Genomic DNA, 25,668 nt, shown 5'->3' on the forward strand with positions numbered 1-25,668 from the left:
AGTTAGGAAGAAGAATCGTTTTAATTTGCGGTCAAATTATTAACATAGTGAGTCTCGTCTTGCTTTACTTGTGGACACCTGACGCCCAACAACCCATTATTTTCTACCTGGCAGGTGGAACTTTTGGTTTTTTATGTGGAATATTTCAGTCTCAAACGAAAGGTGAGTATGATGTTTTAAATGATATAAACTGTAGTAACTAGAAAGAGTTAACCTTTAAGGAGACTTTACCCCAATTTTTTTATGAAATTGAGATATACTTGGCAATTTATCGGTGGTGCCATCCTATGGTCAATGCATATTTCATGCTTTGGACGGAAGTGAAATTCCTATAGAAGGTGATTCAAAATTCATCATTCAAATTTCGTTTGAAGGTAGGGTATATCTCAGGGAAAAGTTTTCACATAAGTGAATATGCCCTCAAACTTCATCTGCATGGACAAATTGGACAAGTGAAGTGGACACTATGAAAGAGCAGAGTAAAGTGGTAGTAACGGATGTTACCTTTATTCCAACAAGGTAAAGTACATTCGTTACCAGTTGGTGCTTCACAATATTTGATCAAATTGGCGACTGTTTACACGAACATGGGATTCCCAGCGCCGTTGCATCGAACATCGAACATTTTCAAAAACGCCCGAGCGTATTACGGACAATGCCTGCGGCATATCCGTCGATATATGTGATATCAGCACGACGGAGCTCCAGACCATAGCACAATTGTTGCGCGTTATTACCTGAACAGAACATTCGGAGCTCAATGGATCGGCAGAACGATCGCTTGGCCACCCAGGTCACCTGATTTATCGTCCGTAATTTTCTTTTTGTGCCTGGCCATGAAAGACCATATATACAAGATCCCCGTCGACGGTGAAAGATACCTTGTTGCACGAATAGTGGTCGCTTCAGACATTGGGCAGTCTATACAACGGCACTGGGAGTCCTGTATTCGTATCAATGGCACGAACTGAACCCACTGTTAACTTGTGATTTATCTTTGTTGGAATAAAAGTCACATTCGTTACTACTTAAATGTACTGTTTCCTTGTATTCACTTGACTTGTCCATTTTGCCCATGCAGATAACGTTTGCGGACATACCTTCCTGTGTGAAGTCGGTTTCCTGACGTATTCCCTGCCAACCCACGAAATTTGAACGATAAGTTTTGAATCACCCTGTATACAAGTATAATTATAATGTATGATAGATGAATGTGATGTCTATTTTATATTTTACAGTCTTCCATGGAAAACAATAATTTTTATTTAGCATTCTTGAAGTTTTAAATTTATATAAAATGATGTGAAGAATTTAAACCCTCAGTGAAACCCTTTTAATTTTCCCATACATGAACTATACTAAAAAGAGCAGAGGGAGTGGTCTTTCTGAACTTTCTCGCATACGTTCTAATGAAGGTGCTATTTCAGAGAAAGCCTTGCATGGAACTTCCGTACAATAATCGCGAAGTATTAAATTTAGCGTGAATTATTAGATGAATCGAAACGAATCAAATGTGTTATTTAGATCAATTTTATAAAATAGATTCAAATAAAAATTTGATTCCAAAAACAATGATAGTCACAAAATCTCATGCCAGATGTGATATATCAGTTCATTGTGTTTTTGAGCTATCGCGCTCATATAATACTGAAAATATAGAGCCTCGAGCGATCAACACTTTTTTGGATTTGGCTCAATATGTAATCGGTTTATTATTTTATTTGTAATTTTAATATCACATAATGAATTGCCCATGGCATTATGAGTTCAATAAGTTAAAAAGAATTCATTTATTTCATGTCAACACTTCGGTTTTGTTGTTATTGCACTAATTTATATTCGAACAATAGGACAGAATTCCGCTGAGCAGAGTTTACTCAAAATTCAATAATCTGGGCATTTTTCAAAAAGATCATATACCAGATTTCAATCGTCAAGTCATCTATATCACAGAAGGCAGATGGATAATTTCCCCAAAAATTCGTCAAAATCTCGCTTTCGAATTTCTCTGCGATTACTATGCTTTTTCTGTACTACGAGAAAGTAAAAAAAAATTGAATCCAAGTGTCCGTATATAGTTTATCTTGTAGTGCGTACCGTAGGTTTCAACGAATAAGACAAAAGTTAACTAAGAACAGACACTTTTAGGCAAGTAAATAATTTTTAGAAATTTATTATAATAGTTTTTTTTTTTCGTTTAGCTCTTTATGGAGTTTTTTTCCAAGGAGAGGAAGAAACGGCCTTTTCAAGCTTGAACTTGTACGGCTCCATTGGATTTGCGCTACCATTTCTCTACGGTGAATTCCTCTGCACTTCAGTCAAACTGTACATCATGTTTACGATTGCATGTTTGGGATTACTAGGATATTTACTGGCTGAAAGGAGTTTCAGTCAAAGAGACAAACAGAGTGAAACATTTAAATAAATATCTACAAATGAATTTGTTTTAATTATTTTCATAGTAAGGATATTTTTCCACTTTAAAGTCAAATGTAATCAGATTATTAAAAATGATATTATATTACATAATATACAGGATATGTAAAAAATCCGCAAAACCTTTTAAAATTCGTAAAACCCGGAAAATTAAGCAAAATAAAAAACGGTTTGCAAGTTTAGCACCGATAAGTCATGGGATTTTTTTAAGATAAGAAAAATATATATATATATATAAAAAAAACCACCTGTAGGTGGCGTTTTGTAAATAAGTGAAAGAAAAGACACGCAAGTAATAAAAATAATGTTACCGATTCATTTATTATAGCGAATTGTATTCCCCATGTCCGCCACCACAGGTGATAAAACATTGCAGGTGTGTCACAAATCATGCAATGGCAGAATGCAGCATGTCCGGCTGTGTACATGGCGGATTGAATCCTTCAATTCCAACAAATTGAATGGACGGGATCGATATACCCTGGATTTTAAATTTCCCCATAATCTGCTGGTGTCAGATCTGGAGACCGGGGACGCCATGGAAACTTGACTTCTGCCAGCTTCTCGTGCACTGCTAGTCCCTGCAGCGGATTCTGATGCTAATGTTTCCATGTGGGCTGAAAGCAAGTCGAACGTGTCTGCCTTAGACTTGGGTTGTCCGTCCTCCAGCTATCCAGTTTTCTCAAATCACTTAACAAGCTTCATGAAACCTGCTAGTGTTAAAGGTCCTTTTCCAGTCTTCATATTTTTCTGAAGTTGGAATCTGCGTAGTACAACAGTCGCTGATTTTCGATTCAGGTAAAATAGCTTCCCCAATAAAGCTTTATCTTTCCCACTTTCCATCCTTATTTACTTTCATGGCATGCAAAGGATAACTGGCTCTCAAGAGCGTAATTATTTATATTCACCTGTCTCATTTGCATATTTCCAACTGAGTCGTTCTTACCAGCGCCATCTATCGGATTAAAAAAATTTCTTATCTTAAAAAAAAATTCCGCCACCTATGAATGCTAAACCTGCAAAGCGTTTTTTATTTTGGTTAAATTTTTCGGGTTTTATAAATGTTTAGAGTTTTTACATTTGTCCACCCTGTATTACGACTGTACGTAATACCTGGCGGAGTTAAAAAATATTCCCGCACTTTTATTCTGCATTGTTTTCGGAAATGCAAACCCAAATATTTTGTTTCGGCGCTAAGCAAGTAAAACTGTTTTCTTTAATGACTTAATTGACTGATTTATGTGTGCAAACGAAGCTTAGCACGAATAAAAATCATTTATCGGATCATCAACTTCACGCTTTATTTACATTCTTCTATGTTGAATTGTTGCAAATGTCAATGAGATGAGGTTTGAAAGTTTGATTATTTTATAATTAAGCTAATTCGTAATATTGTCGCGGAACTTCAATTCCGCTAAGTCCGTAAAGTCACATGTAGATGCATCTGGTGACTTTTGCGAAAAAATCGAAGATATTAAAGACTACAAAAATCTTGGCGGTACCTGCATTAGGACTTGAGTTTTTACAATCTTTGTAGAATCTCCTATGCTTTGTCACTGAAAATACAAAAAGCCGAGAGACGGATCTCCAAGCAGTCAGTATTAAGTCAATTGAGAGTTGCAGACGAATCGAGATTCATGAATAGTTCAACGAAGTCTCTCTCCTGCGGGTTCTCTGAGCTCCTTGTATTGTTACGGTTGCATATTACTGCTCTTCTGCTTGTGACCTGCATTTTGCTGTTAGTCATGTTTTATGCTTACTTCTTTTACGCTTTGCTACTCCGAATTAGTGCTTTAACTATGTAGAAAAAATTGACTTTATCCGTTATTGGTCTTGTTGGACTCTTTTCTCCGTACACACCCCCGCTAGAATTGACCAAAAAAGTATATAATGAAGGTTTCTGGCATGACATTTAAGTATGACTCATAACAGTATATTTTGAAGGAAGATAGATAACCCATGCGCTATATTTTTACGCTATGATACCATGTGATTATATCATATGAAATCATAAGGCATTTTGATAATCTCGCAATAACAATTGATTTCATTAGAACAGTTCATATACACAACAGTTCATGTCATTAATAAGCAAAACTGGCGTAAGGCTATTAAAATAACACGACTTTTATGTTTATAGAATTATGATGCTTGAAAATACCTTTTTGAAAGAATCAAAAATATCAAATTATACATACGATAATTCATTATTTATACATAAGATAATTCATTCATACAGCGTTCCTGGTGAATAAGCTAGTAATTGATTTGAAACATTCTTGCATGACATTTAAATTACATACGCAATGCATGCAAAGAACATTCATTACTGCCTCGTGTATTCAGTAAGCTAGAAAGTAACTGCAATTGTCAAAAAATTCGAAATCCAGATTTGTACGAATTTTTAAAGTTTAAACCATGCAGAATTCCAAAACCATATTTTTGGAAAATGTCCGTATGTCTGTCTGTCTGGGACAAAGATAACTTAAAACAGCTTTCAGCTAAAAGGATGAAATTTAGAATACGGTCTTTACACCAAATGTGTCGATTTTTATCAAATTTTGAGCAAAATCCATTCATAGTTAATCTGTCTATACACTTGTTCGAGAATAAGTGAACTCTATAACTACAAAAGTCAAAGCGCAAGGTTGATAAACTTTGGCACACATTGTTTAACATCTGAAATATAGATACTTATCAATCTTGGAACCAAATCTTGATCGTCTGTCCCTCTGTACTTTCGCGTGCATGTGAACACAATTACTCATGAATTCAATGTCTTATATCAATAAAATTTGTATGTGATGTTGTATCTACAATTGCAGATCTTTGTCAGATTCTGGTGTCATGTGGCCGGCAAAAGGGCGTCGAAATATTCCCGTCATAGATTCAATAAACATGCTAGATTCACGCAAAAGAATTTAATTTCCTAACTATCGTTCACCAGTGCCACGTTAGGTATTCGTGGCCTTACCCAAAATCAAAATCTGCAATTTTATGCGGAGGAAAGGGGATGAAACTTTTATTGGAGGATATACGAGAAAGATTCGGGGATACCAATTTTGGGGATTCAGTGTTATTTTCTAATGCTTGTTTACTTTAGTTGCCGCTGTGTTTAAAAAAAAAACTTCTAAAAACATTTGTTATTCATTCCCTACGACGTGTATTCTCAAGGCAAGTTGCAATGTAATGAATTTCTGGCTGTATAGAATCTAACAGTTACAAGTGAAAGGGAGACTCCCCTTATAACCCCCTTCCAAATTATAATTACTTAATTCATTTAATGAAATTTTGATTCTTTACGAATGACATCATCTATCAATAATTTTTGATAAAACAAAACTGATCGCACGATTCCATAATGTTTGTAACATTATATTAAAGGCCTAATAACAGAAAATAATTAAAATATAAAGGCCACTTTTTAGAAATGCATTAAAATAAAATAATATTTCTACCTTTTAGCTTACTCCCAAGAAAATGCATTAAAAAAAATTTACATAATTTCTTTATTTTGGTATTTTTTTAGAGTCTCAAAATAGTTTAAGTAAAACGAAACCAATTGAATAGTGCACATACAATCTAGATTTAATCGTGTTAGTTTACATTTCAAAGTACTTGATAAGAAAGATATCTATGTGATAGTTAAGAAAACAACCGTACCATTGCTCCTGTAGCTGTAGACAGAATATATATATATAAATAGTGTTAAATATTGATAGTGGTCCAAGTGAAACAATGTGCAGCGTTTGAAACATTGCCTTTGATGTAAGCTCTACAAAAATTTTGCATTTTTTTGAAAGATAATAAGAGGATACATTCGACATTTGTTAAACATGCAGCGAATTTTTAAAGCGGAAAAATGACCCGAATGGTCAATGTTTAACAGTCTCGAATTTCAGCAATCATTAAAACAAATTATTTTAACCTGATAAGGCTTCTAAGATGAAATGCTGTTTATTACTTGCTGATGTATGAAAATTGTTTGAAGTGCTTTCTAAAGCTTGGATTTTAGAACTTCCGAATGTAATTGTTTCTTAGGTTATTAATTAAGGTTAGTACTGACTACGAAACTCTTTTCTCAATTTTAATTAGATTTTTAATTAAAAATTAATCCTTTTCAACAATAACTTCGGAGCATATAATGACACAAAAATTCTTTTTATGCCTTTTTAAATACAAAAAAAAAAAAAAAAAAATTAGAGCTATGAATGTTAGATTTTTTTCCTTAACCTTAATAATAATAATTAAATAATTATCATAATTTATTTTGCAAAAAGTAGTTTATGACATTTTTACAAAATCCGTCTGTCTGTAGAATTGGCTTTTGCAGTATAGAGTAAGGAAAATTAATCTCGTAATTATTATGAATTGAAGTTTTTACAGTTAATTAAATTCAGATTTAAAATATTCCCCATGTATTTTGAATTATTTTGATATAATTTTTATGAATATATAAAGTTGAATTTAAAAAAATCCGCGAAAAAATATTTTATAGCAAACGATAAAATAAAGTTGCTTTTTTAAATAATAGCGTTAATTGCTGGTATTTGTTTTAAATAAAACGACATAAAATAAAAAATAAGTTACGCACATAATTCAATGATTGATATATTTTAATAAGCGGAGGCCAAGAAAACTGAATCGAACTTTAAAAAATGTTTCGAAGATTTCAAACCCTGAATTGAGCCTCAAAATATACGAAATGAAAGTTCCAATTTCTTTCATTTTCTGTATTTAAATACTCCTATTTATTAGAGACAGTAAATTATTCTAAATTTTATTCGAAATTCTGGATATCTGTTGCTGAAAAAAATATTGTCCCAAAATGAAATCTGCAATTTGAAACACGATACAGAGCTTATATGAAATCCTTAGTATGAAACAGAAAATGTATCTTTCTGTTACGATTTTCAAAATAATCAATCGTTGCGATATGAATGGCAATCTGAACTCTATTTCAGATCAAAACTGTTATTTTAGGTACTTAATACTAGGAATTATGATAAGTGCTTAAATAAAAATCTTCGTTAAAAAATTTAAAATTTTGATTAAAATAACTGCTTTTTTGGCCCGGCATTTCAAACTATGATTGAATGTAAAGTAAAATAAAATATGATGAAAAACAAATGATAATAACAATAATAATTGTAGCATAATGCTCAGCTTAGAAATATTCCTTTGTAATCAGTAATAATTTGCGATAACTAATATTTAAATGTTTGAAGATTGGATCGAATCTGCCCAAAGAGCATTTAAATAAGGAATAATGTATAATATTAAGCAGAAAATACATGTCAGTTCCAAGAATTTCTTCTAAACGGGAAAACTAGCCCTTGAAATTTTTATGCGACATTCTGAAATACATTTCATAAATGGCGATATTTTTAACTATCAAAATTAATTTTTCTTAATATATTTAATTAAAAATTGAAAATTAAGATAATGTTCGTATTTTTTAGCCAATAGCTAGTGAAATATTTTAAAAAAATGGCATTTTTACATCACAAAAAAGGCAAAATCACATTTGCACCTTGTTAAAGAACAATAATTTATCTTTTTAATGACCTTAAATTTATACGATTCATTTTTTTCTCTCAATTTAGCAAACTACTAAAAAAGGTTTTCAAAACAATTCATAGTTATCAAATTTAAACCATTTTTTGTTCGTTCGTTTGATCAAATAAGAAAACTGAGGATTTTTGATTGTTAGGCAATCGTGAGACATTAACCAACTCCACTTTTATTTTCTGTTTTTCTTTCAAATTTTAAATAATTTCGGCAGCGTTTAGCTAAACTTTATGTAATTAGATTAAAATCACCTTTTCATCTTAAAATTTCATATAATTAAAAATTAAGCAAGCCTTTTGCATTATTCCATGATAGATTTGAAAATATCACACAAAATCTATTTTTTACACCATATTTAACTTAAAAGAGTTTAGCTTCTCAGTTGCATCAATCTCTCTTTCTTATAATTTGTTTCTCTTATTTTAATAAGTTTTTCAAAATCAGTTTTATAACAATATTTGTTTATGGTTTTACAACAAGAATACTCGAAACTTTTTTGTCAGAACACATTAGAAGAATTCTGGAAGATCATGTGGAGAAAAATTTAAATGCAGACGATTCGAAGTTTAAAAGCAGAACTCTGGTAGAACATGTCAAGAAAGGTTTAAAAGCAAACGAATAATAATTTATATCAGAAGTAATTTATTTTATTCACTTTAATGTTTTATTACAGAAGAATTAATTAATGAATTTTCAAAATAGTAATTGAAACCTTCCTATGCTAATTCAAAAAAAAATTTGAATTATTTTCTAGCAAATACTAATATTTTATGGAAAAAATTTCTTAATAGTAGTTTTTAAAAATAATTTGATTGAAAACATTTTCTCTTTTTAAAACTAGCAATCAAGAAGTCCGATGTGTTTCCAAGTCTGACACGAATGAGCTTGAGTGCACGAATAAATTTTCCACACTTTTTTCTAGATAATTTAAAATTAATATAAAAAGACTATTAAAAGATTTATATTATGCATGATTTTATGAACTAAGTGATATCACCAATAAATCTATTTTAATTTTTATTGCAACAAAGTCTATTGTCTAATTTTCATATTGTGAAAATATCCATATTATAAATAGTCCTTAATTAAATTATTCTTTTCATCAACAGGAACATTCCAAAATTTTCATTTAAGCTGCTATAAATTGTGTGAAATTCGGCAAAGCTTTAGTTAATGGCACAAGAATGGAAATCCCAAACCAAAACGCAAGTTTTAGCAAATTAAGAATCATTAAGAATTTGACTGCAATATCTATATCATTTCTATTGATGTTCACTGCTTGTGATGGTTTAGTTATGCTCCAAACGACTATGAATAAAGAGGAAGGGATAGGCACGGTCGGTCAAGCTGTCATACATATTACTTATGGAATTTCGTCTTTATTACTTTCTAGTTATGTTAGCAAGAAACTTGGCAGTAAATCAACTCAGCTTTTGGGAATAATTATGTATTTGCCCTTCGTTGCAGCAAATTTTTATCCTTCGTGGATTACTCTGCTGCCGTCAGCCGTCATCATCGGTGTTGGTGGCACTTTGCTTTGGGGAGCTCAATGCACATATTTCAATGAATGCTCAGTTCTTTATAGAAACCTTACAGATGATTCCACTGATTATATTCCAAGTCCCGTGATCACCAATAGATCTGGTAAAGGAGAGATAAAAGAACTATCTGCAAAGGATTTCCTGCAAGAAGCAAAAAATAGTCTAAACTCTCAGGGAGATTGCGAAAACTCTCTAAAAACTTCTCCATCATTTCATCTGCCATCATACAAACGTTCTGAACCTGGAAGTGAAACAGAATCAAATCGACAATGTTCTGAAAGAACTTCCAAAAAAACAACTGAATATGTTCAAGATTTTGAAAACTTAAATTCCGAGACAATCAATAATCCTAAATTATCTGAGGACATCCAAGCTATTGAGGAAAAAGAAAATAAAACTTCTGCGTTGCATACAAAGAACAAGATGGAAAATAATCATAATCAAAAGTCGAAATCTCTTAGTTCTGTGAATTCTTTGTTTTTCGGCTTCCATGGTTTGGCGTATTGTTCTGCACAAGTGTGGAGCAATTTAATCAGTTTCTATGTGCTTGCCTCAGAACATACTGAAAACTATCATAAAACTTCAAATTGTTCTTGCGGGGCAGATTTTTGTAATACTGACCAAGAGTGTGTCACTTCTATGATAGAAGAAGTGCCCTCAGATATCAGACAGTATTACACAGGTTTATGTTTTGCTTGTGGGATCCTAGCTGTGCTACTAATTTGGTTATTTGTGGATCACTTGGAAAAATCTAAAAAGCAAGTAACTTTATCGTGGAATCATATCTTTGCCACCGTTAAATTCATCCGTAATAAAGAACAGCTCTTTATAATACCCCTAACCATTTGCACCAGCATGGTTCAAGCGTTTTATATGGCTGATTTTACGAAGGTATGTTAAAGTTCATTTTATACCATTTAATGAATCTGTTGTAGGAGTAAATCAATCACTCTAACAAAGGCAAAAAAAAAAAAAAAAAAAACTACTACTCACATTTCATCTATTTGTCACTGAAAGTTCGAAGGAAATTTATACCATCAATAATTTAGAATATTTTGCCTCTTTAATGATACTTATTTCATTTTTGCGCAATTTGTCTTTCAATTATTATTTATCCTTCAGAAAATTTATCTCACCGTATTTTGAAGTGAAAAATTTGGAAATAATCCTTAGCTCAACAGCTTTAATACAATTACCCTGCCAGAATTTTTTTTTAACTTCCTCTTTTATTTTAATAAGCCTTTTCACAGGGCTTATATTTATCCTTAAAGTAGAAATTGAGTCATTTCAAAACTTTGAAATCAATTTGCACTGACATTGAAATAGTGATTTAACATGTCGTAAGACAAAAAAATAAAAATAAAATAAAACGGTAGTCGCTCAGACGGAATGAAAATATAGGACCATCTGTTATATGTAAAAATAAAAAGAGTACTTTTCCATTAATCGGATATTGCGAAAATATCACCAAATTATTTTGTTCTGCGCCAAAAAAAACACCGTTGCCAAAAAATGTTTTAGCATTAAGATGCGCTCAGATTGGCGGATATCTAAATTTTCCCTTGCGCTTGGCTAGCTGCAAAGTACCAGGAAAAGTAAAGTTTTAACAAGCAAGTGAACTGAATTTTACTTGCAAACAGAACAGAAGTTTTGAGCTTTGAAAAATTACTAAAACAATGCCTGTTTTCCACAGTAAGTTCGGAAAAAAATTCCAAAAAGTATGTTTTTACTCTCTTTTAAAGTTTAAATTTTTACTTTTTCTATAACACCAATTTAATTTCTGTCAATTATCATTTATATTTTTAAAAAAACATTTAGTGCAAATGACTCTGAAATAAGGAAATTTATTGGCACTCCTTTACTACGCAACTTCAATATGTTGAATGACTGAGTCATTATGTGTTTAATTCTCTTTTGTATTAATACACATCTCCTGAGAACTCCTTTTCTTTGTTTTGAAGAAAGGATTAAACAATGAAACTAAACGAAAAAAATATTTCAAAACTGCAGAAAAATTACAATGAAATCTTCAATCACAGATTTCAAGTTATCATGTGAGAACATTATTATTTATAAGACATTACTTGTCTTAATTAATTTAAGTCATAAAACAGTTCAAACCGATTTGAAACAATCACGAGACTACTCTATCGGTCTCTATCCCCCCCCCCTGTCTCTGTTAATTTATGATTTTATATAAAGAGATCAATATATATATATATATATATATATATATATATATATATATATATATATATATATATATATATATATATATATATATATATATATATATATATATATATATATATATATATATATATATATATATATATATATATATATATATATATATATATATATATATTTTTTTTTAAACTTTTATTTAAAATTTTTCTAGCTGGCAAACAAAGATTTGAAGCTCGACCGCTTTGAGATGAAATAATAGCCATGATGTCATAGTTCTATGTCAACCTTTTAAAAACGCATCTGCTGTCAAAGAAGCATACGTAATAATAAAACAATACTGGTAAAAAAACGTCCACATTTTAAAAACGCATCTGTTTTCAAAGAAGCATACATAATAATAATGCAATACTGGTAAAAGCAGTATTGCGTATAAAAATATATGCGATTAAAAGATGATGATGAAAATTGCCACTTATGCTTTATTCATTGCCTACGTGATTTCAAGCTTCAAAACCCCTAGCCAAAACAACATCATGTTCTCACATGATAATAAGTGCACCACTCAAATTTAAAGAAAAGATACTAAGAAAATATATCTTTCTTGAGAAAATAAAATATTCCTTATTGGTCCTTATTCCCTTAATGAAATATTCCTTATTAGCAATATCAATACATACGAAGAACTTTTGCAAGAGCACATGTACAAAATTCTAAGAGCAGATTTCAGAAACAAAGGCAACAAGTATTGTAACAAGAAAATTATTAATTTATTTTATTTTCCAAGTATTTATTAATGAAAAATTAATTGTTTAGTTAATTGTTTCTCAAAGTGCCCTGTAAAATTTTCTAACACTACAGCGTTTGTGATCAAAATTTGAAGTACTAATATTATAAATTAATAAAGAAAAATTAGCTTACCGCAGGTTTTAAAACCATTTGTAACTTACATTCAGATATTAATTTTTTCTAAAAAATATTTCAAATAATAAAAAGATATTATTTCATAAGATTTACAAAGGGCATAGATATAAAACTACAGAAAGATAGGACTGCAGATGGTAAAATTGTTATAATATTTCATAGAAAAGTAATATTTACATTAAAAGAATTACACATGAAAGGATTTTAATCCTGGGAACGCCAAATTATATCTAGTTTCTAATTAAATTTGAATATTTAAAAAGGAATTTTTTTCTACAAAGAATTTTGAACTGTTAGAGAAAACACAATATTTTTTTGCTTCTAAATAAATTAGGATTGATCTAAATATAAATTTTCATAAATGTAGAAATATCAGAAAATAGAAATATTAGAAAATATATGTTAGAAACATTCCCAGTGTCAAGGAAAAAAAATGGAAAAATTCCCAGTGCCACAATATAAAAATATCCTTTCAAAAATACATCTTAAATTCGTATTTTTCTTTTCTTAGAAAGAAATAAGAATATATTATTCTTTCTGAATAGAATAATTGTTCTGAATAGAATATATGTAGAATAATTGTTTTAAATATAATAATTGTAGAATAATTTCTTTCTGAATAGAATAATTGTTGTAAATATAAAAATTTTAGAATAATTTTTTTCTAAAAAAATAATTGTAGAATAATTTCTTTCTGAAAGAATAATTGTAGACGAATTTCTTTCTGAATTGAATAAACCTAATAACTTTGAACAGAAAGATGTTCTTTTCTGTTTTTTTTCTAATCACTGAATGAATTTATTTGTAGTCCTATATAGCATGCTCTTGGAGTACTTCACATATTGGATTGGTTTCTGTCTTTTACGGCATTACTTCCGCTTTATCATCTATGATTTCCGGTGTGTTGATTAGACAAATTGGAAGAAGAATCGTCTTAATTTGCTGCCATATTATAAACATAGTGAGTCTAGTCCTGCTTTATTTGTGGACTCCTGATGCACAACAACCTATTATGTTCTACTTGGCCGGTGGAATATTTGGCTTTGTAATTGGAATATTCCATTCTCAAACGAAAGGTGAGTATGACGTTTCGTATGCTATATCATCGGAGAAAATTAAAAATAGTTAACCCTTGAGAAGATTTGACCTTGGACTATTCTATAAAAGTATGAGATATATGGCAATTTGCCAGTACTTCCCTATTTGGTTGTACGGTGCTTTGGATGCAATTTTCATTCCTATATAAGAATCATTAGATTAGAGTTTAGGTTAATGAGTTCTAGAGGTTCCGAGGTTTTTATTTTTTACATTTTTCATTCGTTAATGCACTTTAAAATAAACTTGTATTAAATTAAAATAATATGAAGCATTTAGCATCGTAATAATTTTAATTTCATCTGTAATGGCATGCAACATTTGAATCCTAAGTGGATTAATTTTAGATTATATACAAAACATCACGTTTGGAAGATTTGAGTCTAGCCAATTATAGAAACTTGAAATCACCAAAAAAAGCAGTACTGCATCAAAAGTATGAAGTAAAGTATGTAAATTTAGTTATTTCCGAAACGCTTATTCACGTTGGCACTTAAAGTAGGATTTTTGGTTGAGATCAGATTTCTAGTACGGTGGATTCTTCCTCCAGTATGGTAAATTCATCAATCATGTTTGATGGTTATATTGCCGAATTTTCGCCTTGACTGCAAACGTAATTGCCAATGTACCTAATGATCATATTTTATAAGGCATTAAATATTTTAATGTTCTAAAATAGACATATCCATGTTCAAGTGTTTTTTTAATACAAAAATGTTTCAGAATATCCTGAGGTTGCTGATTTCCAAATTGTGTTGCTTCTGCCTTATTGGCTCTGAATTTTTAAATAATCTCAACATTTCAATGATGTCTTCGGCCAGTAATATATTCTGATTTCAGCTTATCTCTTTACCTGCTGATTTTATTCATTATATTATTTTACTCCTAAATTTAATATCGTAATAGGAACTGTATACTTAATTCATTATTATTAATTCAGGTTCTTGAAGAAAACTCGATACTTTAATATTCTTATTTTTGGTCTTCTTGTTAGTATTTAGATCTTTACGCATTTCATTGACATTTGTCAACTTTCTAGTTATCTGGGAGTCGATAATGAACCAGAACATTTAAGATTTTTTATAGTGGTTTTTTATTTTGTTTATGACGCGTCGTGGCAATTGAAGGTAACAGTAAGTATTATCAAGTAAATCGATTACATGTTCGTTATTACTGGAATATTCTAGAAGCTATTGTAAGCATGGTAAAATCCGCTGAATATAGAACAGATAGATTGTATATTTATATTGTAATATTTACAGCATATTCTCTGAGGAACATTCACAATTTGTAAGAGTTCAGTTGAAGACGTAAAAGTGCTTTATAACAGCACACTTTTGTATACTTTTATAAGTATACAAAATATCGTTAACGAACAAACATAAATTACGTATTGCTAAAGTACGGAAATTGAAACGAAAAAAAAGTTAGAAATCACCAAACGATATCCTCGTGATTCTTTGTGATGCAAGATTAATTAAATAAAAATAAAAAGTCAAACGATAAATTAATTGCGTCGTTTGAAAACCTTAATTAAAAGTAAAAAAACCAAATGATAAATTTATAGCGCCATTTGAAAGTGACGTCATTTTATAGAAATGCCGCATAATAATCAATAAGACATATTTTAAATGTACAGTGGTTCAAACCTTACACATTATTTTTACTTGATAAATCCGACTTTCAATAAAATAACATATTACAGAGAAGTGAAAATATGTTTTAATTTTACACATAACAGATGGTTTAATTTAAAGTAAAAACCAAATACAATCAACATAAAACTTTTAAATTGAAGAGTTTCAGAAGCATATTAAATGAACGTATGCAGATTTTTGTCTCAAAAAATTGAGAATACACCAATGAAATTTTTGTAATATCTCGCATGCAAAGAAAGTATCATTATTTGTGTAATTGCAGTTAACAATGAAAAAGACATCACATTTTGACATTACGTACTCTGTGTTTGGGGTAATTGTCCTGCAGGAAAATGAAATTTCCATCTAAACCCAAATTTTTGGCACTTTCCTTTATATTGCTGCGAAGTATATCCAAGTAAACCTATGGTTTATAATGCCATCTATAGGAACTAAATTACCCACCATGTATAAAGCCTTACAACCCCAAATCAAGACAGAAATATAACCATGTTTAACTATAGAACGTAAGTCTTTTTGGATCCATAGCAGTATTAGGCTTTCTCCATACGGTACGACGGCGGTCGCTGCCAAGAATGTTGAGTATTCTTTGATCATTAAATAGAACTTTCTTTGAAAAACTGGTTTTCAATCCGACTTTTATATCCTTCTCATTTCATTTCTGAAATATTCAGCACTTACACTTTTGCCTATGATTTGAGAAATTTCTGCAGCAAGTTGAATGAGCCATATGGTTGCAGCAATCTAAAGGAAAGTGCTAAAAATTTGGCTTTAGATGGAAATTTCATTTTCCTGCAGGACAACGACCTCAAAAACACAGCACATAACGTCAAAATGTGATGTCTTTTTCATTTTAAACTGCAATTACACACACTGCCACTGTCCACCGACATCAATGTCATGAAATGTCTGTGGGCCACACTCGAAACAGTGGTCAAAAAACACAAAATTAGAAATAAAACGCATTTAAAACAAGTGTTGCAAGATGAATGGGGTAAAATATCTTCAGATACCCCCGAAAATTGATTCGATAAGTATCAGGACGTTTAAAAGCCATTATAAAAGCCAAAAGACATGCAACTAAACATTGACAATTTCTTTATAATCGAGATATTACAAACACTTCATTGGTGTATTCTCAATTTTTTGAGGCAAACACTTGCTTATGTTTATTTAAAATGCTTCTGAAACCTTTCAATTTAGAAGTTTTTCGTTGATTGTTCTTTATTTTTGTCTCAATTAAACCATTTGTTATATGTAAAAATAAAAACATGTTTTCACTTCCCGGTAATGTGTTATTTATATGGAAAATCGGATTTATCAAGTGAAAGTAAGGTGTACTCGCAATTGTTTGTGCCACAACGGAAATCATCCTCCTTCCCGGACAATTTCCTATTCTTTTGAAATTTAGGCGGAATATTAAAATGTTAAAATAATTTTATAGGAGTTCTATTGTCAAGGACATCAGTAATATATTTGAGTTGATCTGAAGACGGTCATCTTCTTTGTGGAATAATGAAAACGATATATGCAATACGATTTGCGTGACAATAGGGTACACGGATGTCAATGAAAAGAAAGTGAAATGGCCTTAAAAAGATATGTTTGCTTTAAGAGCAGAGAAAACTTTCAGAGAGAAATTGATTAATAAAAATAAGAGAATTATCTTAGTATCCTCTGAATCTTCTATTCATAAAATAATACCTTTTGGAACTCAATAAAGATGGTGATTGCTTCCAATATATTAGCAAATTTATTTTTCTTCATCTGTGCAAAGAAAGTCCACTCAAGGAAACGGTTAACGATCCTCAAATTCATAAACTCATTAAAATGTAAGAAAAGTTTTAGCAACTGTAATTAAACTGAATCATCTAATTGGTCACCTTTCATGTTGGTTATTTAGGTGTTTTGGGGAAACCACAAAAAAAAGTCAATCAGAAACAACACAAAATATATTAAAAATACCTCTAAAACATGACGTGGAAATATGAGCATAAACTACATTTTCTACTTATTTGCTTGGTAAAATATTTGAACAACATCGTGGATTTTAGTGAAGAATAATAAGTGTTGTTCCACCAGAATATCAAAATAATGAGAAAAAAATGAGTTCGAAATCAAAAGATTATAGTAGATTATTTCAGGGACCCTCCATACAAGATGTCCACCGGACATAAAAAGTAATCATATAAAGAGTGCCTTTTTTTACTTTTTTGAAAAATTGCAATGAATTGAGACAATACTTATGATTATATAGTGATAGAGATACTTGTACCATAGTCAATACTTATATCATAGACAATACTTATACCATACTTATAGATAGACAATACTTGTACCATACTTAGAGACAGGAAATACTTATACCACACTTAGAGATAGACAATACTAATATCATATTTAGAGACAGATAATATTTATACTATACTTGAAGATAGATAACTTATACCATACTCAGATAATATTTATACAATACGAAAACATAGAAAATATACCATACTTAGACAATACTAATACCATACTTAGGGATAGACAGTAATTATACCATAGATTGATTAGATTGTTACAAAGAAGAAGGTGAACTGATAACTGGCTCTCTTACGCAAATAAATAATTTTTAGAAGTTTATTTAAAAAATTCTTTTTTTTATTTATTTTAGCGCTTTATGGAGTTTTCTTCCAAGGAGAAGAAGAAACAGCCTATTCCAGCTGCAACATGTACAGTTCCATAGGATGGGAGTTACCATTTGTCTACAATGAATTCTTTTGCACTTCAATCAAACTGTACATCATGTTTACAATTTCATGTTTGGGATTACTAGGATATTTACTCGCTGAAAGGAGTTTCAGCAGAAGAAAAAAACAAAATGAAACATTTAAATAAATATCTACTGATTAATTTGTTTTAATTATTCGTATAGTAAATATTATTTTCTACTTCATAGTCTTATATAAATCAAACTTAATATCATACGCTTATTTTTTTAAGAACAGAACTTTGCAATCCAATTTTCACTCGTATCCAAGAATACCAGATTTCTGAAATTTTGTGCAGTTGGTGGTTCCATATGAAATAGAATATTTTAATTATTTCAGACTTCTTGATTATCAATAAATAAATTAATGTAGTTGAAAATAGATTTAACAACAACGGCGCCATCTAAAAAGTAATTTTCCAGAATTTTTAGTAATACATTCCATAGTATTTCCAATTATGAATTGAAATATATTAAAGATCGGTTGTTGTTATTGTTTCTAATGACATTTGCCATGGACAAGCTCGTTTAGGAAGTCAGTGATTTTTAAGCCAAGGGAGCATCTCTTGTTTTTTATTTATTTTTATATTATATAAATTATTTATATTTGTTTTTCGAAGAGCAACTTCTTATCAAAATATTCAATTAACAAAATATGATTTTTGTCAAAGCAACAAGAAATGTAATCGAAATTCACAAAAGTCAGTAAGTAAAATCAATCAATGATTAATTAAATAAATAATCAAATAAAAGAATAATTAAACAAATAAATAAAATAAAATTAATAAGTAAATTAAAATCTTCAGTGAGAAAATGAAGACGAATTTTGGAGGGGAGTGATAGAGGAAAAAAATAGATTGGGTTGGGTTTAGGATCAAACCCAGAATAGGTTTAGGATCAAACCGGATAATGTCAGCCTTGAAAACTCTAAATTCAAAGGTAGAAAAAGTGATCTCCAGTCTTCAAATCCATCAACTAGTTGCAAGTCTAGAAATTCATAAAATTATATCATAATACAAAATACGAAACTTTTTCCTTTAATTTCAACTAAAAATGAGCATACAAAATGAGAGAATTAATTATTTTAAAATGAAAATTAATTAACTATAAACATGACAAATTTTAATAATTTTGAAATTATTATTCTTTTTATGAACTGTGAATGCCAACTCCTGCTTTGTTAAATAGACTGCTGAGCATATAAAAAGTAACTGAGTAACAAAACTCTCTTGAAAAAAAAAACCTTTGCATAGCAAATTTTATGTTTATTAAAATTAAGAAAAAAATTGCATTAAAATAACATAAAAAGCCATTTTTTTTTTTTTTTGGTTTTTGCTGCAAAATTGATATTTTTAAGCTAAAATAGACTTTGAAGTTATTGAGAACAAGCATTAATATTTCGATTAATTATTAATTAAAAACTAACCAGAATTTGAAAAAGAACTTACAAAGCGAACACCTATATGGAAGCTTAAAACTCCAATGATTTGCTCTACAGAAAGTTTTAAACGGTTTTCATATCCGAAAATTTACAGATAAGTCAACCTACAAGAATTTTCATAATAAAATAATTTTTTAAGACGATTCTTAATATTTCGATCTGAGCAATCAATTTATTATTTGTTTTTGATCAAATCAGACATTGGTGGTGTTAGCTAATTTTTTTTTCAATGTCCAGAGTATATTTCATAGACATTGAGAGTAATGTACACTGCTATTCCTTTAAAAAAATGCAAACTTTCAAAAATTTTCTTTAAGCACAATGGATCAAACATTTTACTTCATTCTGATTGAAATAGCGTTAATATTTTGCACTATATACATCTGAATGATGATGCAGAAAATTTGTATATAATCACACTATGTATCTTATCAAGTTCTTTGCAATATGATCAAAGGCGATGAAACATTCAATATCCGCGTAGCTGAATATTTATTTCCTGTAGTTTTTTTGGAAAGATTTATCGACTTTCATTTTAAGGAAATAAAAATATGTACAGTTCAAAATAAAAAAGAATTTTTAAATGCATGCTCTTATTAGTGCAATAGAAAATCGAAATATTATTTTATTTTGTTAAATTTATTTAATTATTATTAAACGTTGGCAAATTTTTGACAAAACGTTGACAAAAATTCGTTTAGACAAATAAATTAAGTTTCTGTAGTTTTATGCTATATGTTTTTTATTAATGATTTGTAATTATAAATATTATTAGAAGTGTAAAAGCATTTACTTTTTTCAAATTTGTACCACTCGCATTAAACACAAATTTAATTAAATTAATAGATTAATAATAAAACAATTGCTGAAAATATTTTTAAAAAATGTTTAATTTTAGAGCAGACATTCAAGTCAAAAACCTTTATAATTCAAGTACATTCAAAGTTGAGTAAGTTGTGTGGGAAATTAGGCTTCAAAGCTATCGAGGGAAAAAAAACCACATTAAAATTTCTGTTAATATTAATTTAAAAAAGTCTAACTAAGGTTTCGAGAAATCTTTACATCAAGGACCAAAAAGTAATGACACCCTAAATGGGGTAATTTCCTGCCCAACTGGCGGCACTGGACTGTGTTTTGAATAATGTTAATTTCATACATAACATGCTTTGCCGAAGTCCATTTAGGCTAAAGAATGTCATTTAAAAATAATAATTCGAACCATTTTATAAAATCTCTTCCATCAAGGATAGAGTCGGGTTCAATGACATGATAGTATCATTAAAAACTTAAGTCTGAGGGGGATCTATCTGTTAATTGTATGTTGTCTTTCGCAGTAGTATAACTTCACTTTCTAGCTTCTTATAGAAACTGCGCAGATAAGTATCAGAAACTCTCTTCCTTAACTTTCAATTACGGAATAAAACTGAGCCAGTAAGCATTTGATAAAAAAAAAAAAGGAAAATGGCTTGAATTTAAAGCAGCGATGAAATTTATTGCCGTCAATCACGAGAGGTACGTATAAAGAAATGCTGAAATTCAGGTAAGAATCGCATGATTATTCCGTTGATATGATGAAAAGGCGATTCTGAATTGTTTGTTTGCTGTTTTGTGTGGTGTGGCTGTTATCACTACCGTTTACGACTCGTAAACAACTGTTAGTTGTAGTGTGCTGCTATCTAATCGTCTGGGCTGTATATATTTGTCGTCTGGGTGTTTGTCGTCTCTGCGCATTCGTCTCTTCCAGTGTAATAAAAGTCGTCGTCTTTTCTACTAAAGGACTGTTTATTTCTGCATCGAACATCAAATCGTAAAAGAACCCCTATGGACGAGGGAGTGAATGCGTAACACTTCTGACTGAATGAAGTATTTGACACGTCAAGTAGGTGTTTATGTTATAATACTTATATATGTTATTAGTGAAGTGTTGAAAAATGTTGAAAAAAGCAGTCAGAGAGATATTTTCGTACATCAGCATGTTTACATTTACAACATGCGCCTTATTAAAAATCATATAGGCTTTTCTTTATTTGATATTTGCCTGTGCATTTTCTTTGAAATCGAAGGAAATTATTATATGTTTTTTTACATTATCCTATGAGAAGTATACAATGAAAAATCGTAAAAAAAAATCAATTTACAGATTCTGACGAATTTTTATGTTTCATACCTCCGAGAGTGAAGTTATTGATGTACGAACAAAATAACTCAAAACAGTTTTTAGCAAGATGAATGAAATTAGGTATGTTAAACTTGCAGAGTAATATTAAATTCTGAACAAAGTCCATGCAGAGAAAGTCTGTCTGCCCGGTTACAAGGTTTTTCTATAATTATTGAAGAAATTACAACTGTGCTGCTAAAGGGAGTGGAAAAGAGGATTAGACGATTCTACATTTTTTCCGCCATAGCTTTGAAAGACACTGTCTTACAAATTTTTTAACGACATTTTAAAATTGTCTTTTCAAAAAAATTTCCATTCAGGTTTCCTTTGTTTTTTAATCAATTTTTCAAAATTAATTTAAACAATATCAATTGCATTTTTTTGATGAAGTGTTAAATCTATTTATTCTCTAATTATATCTATTTTGTGTGTGTGTGTGTGTGTGTGTGTGTGTGTGTGTGTGTGTGTGTGTGTGTGTGTGTGTGTGTGTGTGTGTGTGTGTGTGTGTGTGTGTGTGTGTGTGTGTGTGTGTGTGTGTGTGTGTGTCTGCCTTTTTGTAGGTGTTTATACTTTTACTTTTATTACATAGAATACAATCAGGATACGTTTTCCCGAAATTCTTCTTGCTACTCTCTAATAAAGGTACTAAATGACACTGGCGTGCAATAGTTACGAAATATTAAATTTTGGCTTCAATTTAGCATTTTTTTACTGAATCTATCGTGTCCTTGGCGAAATATTTATCCATTAATACATGACATGAAATAAATAGCATCCAAATATCAAATGTGCACTTTAGAGATATTTTTCGCAATCGATTGAAACAAAAATTTAACACAAATCTGCACGTTACAAAATTCTACACCTATTTTGATGCATTTAAGTCTTCGTGTTTTTGAGTTATTACACATTTCTGAAAGTACAGACCGACAGACGGTCAACTCCTCGTTGTATTTACTCCAAATTTGGTAATTTTTTATACTATAGATGTTAAATTTGTGTGCCTAATCTAGCTCACTTCGTTTTGTAATTACCGTGTTAACTTATATTCGAAACGCCGGACAGACAGAGTTCCTCTGAGCGGATATTGCTCCAAGTTTGATATAAAGCTACAAATTTCTTGTAAAGACCACATACCAAATTTTAAGCCTCTGCCGCAAAGAGTGTTTGAGTTATGGTTGTCACAGACAACCGGACAAACAGACAGACATTTTCCAAAAAAGTGTTTTTGGAACTATGGAAAGTTGATACATGGATATTATTCAAAATCTCTAATTCGAATGTTTTGACGATTAAAATTCTTTATAATACGTATATGAGAAGGTGAAAAGCAAACATTTTTAAATGCGTGCGCAGTATTCACCATTATATATTTTCTTTTAAAAATGTCGTTATTATCTTTACTCACTTTAGAATATTGACTATTTAGGAATTGTTAAAAAAAATTTAGTGCCCTGAAAACTTAAAAAAAGTTAAATATTGTGGAGTGAAGAGGTATGTATTTTTTTCTTCTTTCGCAATAGACAATTTATCACACACATACGGCGAAATCTTTTATTTCACGTATTCTCTTTATTTCATACTCGACGGAATTTTAATAACGAAATGTGTGCTTGCATTGCTTGGTAGTAAATAATTATATCTCGATTACAAAATGTCTTGGGATATTTAATATAAAAGGTATTTTATTCTTAATTTTTCCTATTTCTTCCTATTGATTTTAATTTTTTTCTCATATTGCCATAACTTCGAAATTTTATTCATAACCGAAAGTACAAGGAAAACATTATTAAGAGAGTTATTTAGTTTCTTGGTCATTTGATAGATGGCAGAACATGTCATTGAGAAAATATGAAACATCAAATTGTTTTATTCTTGTTTATAATAATAATAATACTTTAGCTTTTAAAATGAGTTTTTAATAATCCGACATGTGGAAGAAGCAACATGTTTTTCTCAATAAAATTATTTTTTGAAATGAAAAAATGAACAATAACTTTAAAATGTGGAATGTTGATAGCAAAATGGCATTGGAATTTTTTTCTTCTGCTCCAATATCATCCTTTTATAGCCTGACATATTATTTGTAATTTGCTTAATGTGTCATGCATAATAATAAAAATAAAAATAAACTTTGAAAATCGTCTGTTGGGCAAATCATTGTCTGAGGAAGAACTACCACATTTGGCGAATAGTTACTTTTTGATAGCTGATCAGAAAGAATTTTCAACAATATTATAATTAAATTTCTAATTAAAAGTTAATATCAACTTTGTCGTTTTCTCTGAATAACTTTAGAACATAAAATTATAGGAAAAAATTTTTACTCCATTTTTAAATTTAAAAAAAATGATCGAATATCGCATTTTAATAGATTTCTTCGTAACTAGCGTTCACAATTGGCAAACTGTTGATAAATCAAATACATTTGTTAGAGAGTATAACAGAAAGTGTTTGGTAATTTATTTCCGCTGGTTTTCATCGCATGTGCAAAAAAATAGATAAAATTTCGAAAAATCCGCGAATTACACCCCTCGCAAAAAATATAAATATATTTTCTGTAATATTAAATTGTGGTTTTTTTTTTTTAAATTAACATTTTTCATTAAAAATATTATATATGGTTTTTTAAATAGATTTTTTGGTTGGTGTCTTCGTATGTCAATATGTACTGTTTTTTCATAGATATTTACTTTCTTTTAACGATGTTTAAAATTATTAATTAATTCTAATTGTTTAAAATTATTAAATAGTTCCTTAAAATTTTGTTTATAGTATGGAGAAATAAGAATATATAAATGAATTTTTCGTAACAATTACATAGTTTATTAATAATAAAGCATTAACATTTTTTAAATCTTGAAGTTTTTGTGGTTGTACGGTGTATTGTTATTTTGAGAATTTTTAATCAAACCCCCAACTAATTTTTAAAAAACATTATTGAAGAATATCTTTTATCCAAATATTAAAACAATTTAAAAAAAAGACAGAATTTATTTGAGCAGTTCTAAACATAGAAAATTCAAACAAAAATCACCCTTACAGTATCGTATCATAATATAATATAAAAACCATAAATATAACAAAAAAATACTAAATTGCATAATAAATACAAAATAACAGAATCTGAAGAGAAAGAATCGTAAATTCAGCAATTAAGAGCTTGTCATTAAAAATATTTTTAAGATTATCCATACAATTGTTATATCGTAAAAAAAGTATTTACATTTTTTTAATGCCGAAATTTTGATTTTGATTTTCCCAAACGTCTTTTTATGATCCGCGGAATTAAAATTTTTTAGAATTCGATGGACTTGTTTAAGAGAAGACATATATAGGCAGCCACAATCACTTTTATTTATATTAAGGTAATCATAAATTAACGATCAAAGAGTAGATAATTGAAATAAAAAGAGAAGAAGTTAGAAAAGTACTGAGAGATTGTTTTTTGACTTGTTTATATTTTCATTTTCTGAAATGCAAATGAGGCATAATTTTTCATTCAAATGATATCAAATAAAAAACCAAGAGCACAAATAATCTGAATCGAATCGTATATGTTTATATTTCGAAGTACTCGATAAGATAGTTATGCGGCAGTTATGAAAAACTTTCATAACCAGTAGATTTAAATTATACACGAAGTGTTAAACGTTGTCGCTGTTGCAATTAAAACGATGCGGAAAGTTTGAATCATTACGCATGATGTAAGTCTTTAAAGATTTCGTTTTTTCTTTTTTACAAGCTGTTATAGGGTATATTGTATTGAATGTCTTTGAAATATACACTGAAAGCTACATGCGGAAAAATCTGGCCAAAATGATCTATGTTTTGTTTAATCATAAGCAGATTACCGATTGTTTTTGAAATCAGATTATTAGTATTTGTCTTTGAAAAATTAT

The 25,668-nt window shown here is 29.7% G+C and overlaps 1 protein-coding gene across 1 annotated transcript; it reads left to right on the forward strand.

The window, feature by feature from the left end:
- The first annotated feature begins 9,317 nt into the window (after window positions 1-9,317).
- Window positions 9,318-22,419, forward strand: LOC129980717 (protein unc-93 homolog A-like). Its single transcript, XM_056091099.1, has 4 exons — window positions 9,318-10,439; window positions 13,468-13,735; window positions 18,072-18,195; window positions 22,356-22,419. The coding sequence occupies exons 1-4, from the start codon at window positions 9,318-9,320 to the stop codon at window positions 22,417-22,419; spliced, it is 1,578 nt and encodes a 525-aa protein (XP_055947074.1).
- Window positions 22,420-25,668: the final 3,249 nt, after the last annotated feature.

This window comes from Argiope bruennichi, chromosome 8, assembly GCF_947563725.1.
Source record: "Argiope bruennichi chromosome 8, qqArgBrue1.1, whole genome shotgun sequence".
Classification (NCBI taxonomy): Eukaryota; Metazoa; Arthropoda; class Arachnida; order Araneae; family Araneidae; genus Argiope; species Argiope bruennichi.

What these genes read in the sequence shown, in the direction of transcription:
- LOC129980717 (XM_056091099.1), top strand. Translation starts at nt 9,318, where the DNA reads ATGAATAAAGAGGAAGGGATAGGCACGGTCGGTCAAGCTGTCATACAT. An exon ending in ATATGGCTGATTTTACGAAG is followed by an intron (nt 10,440 to 13,467) that starts GTATGTTAAAGT and finishes ATTTATTTGTAG; the next exon opens with TCCTATATAGCATGCTCTTG. An exon ending in ATTCCATTCTCAAACGAAAG is followed by an intron (nt 13,736 to 18,071) that starts GTGAGTATGACG and finishes TATTTATTTTAG; the next exon opens with CGCTTTATGGAGTTTTCTTC.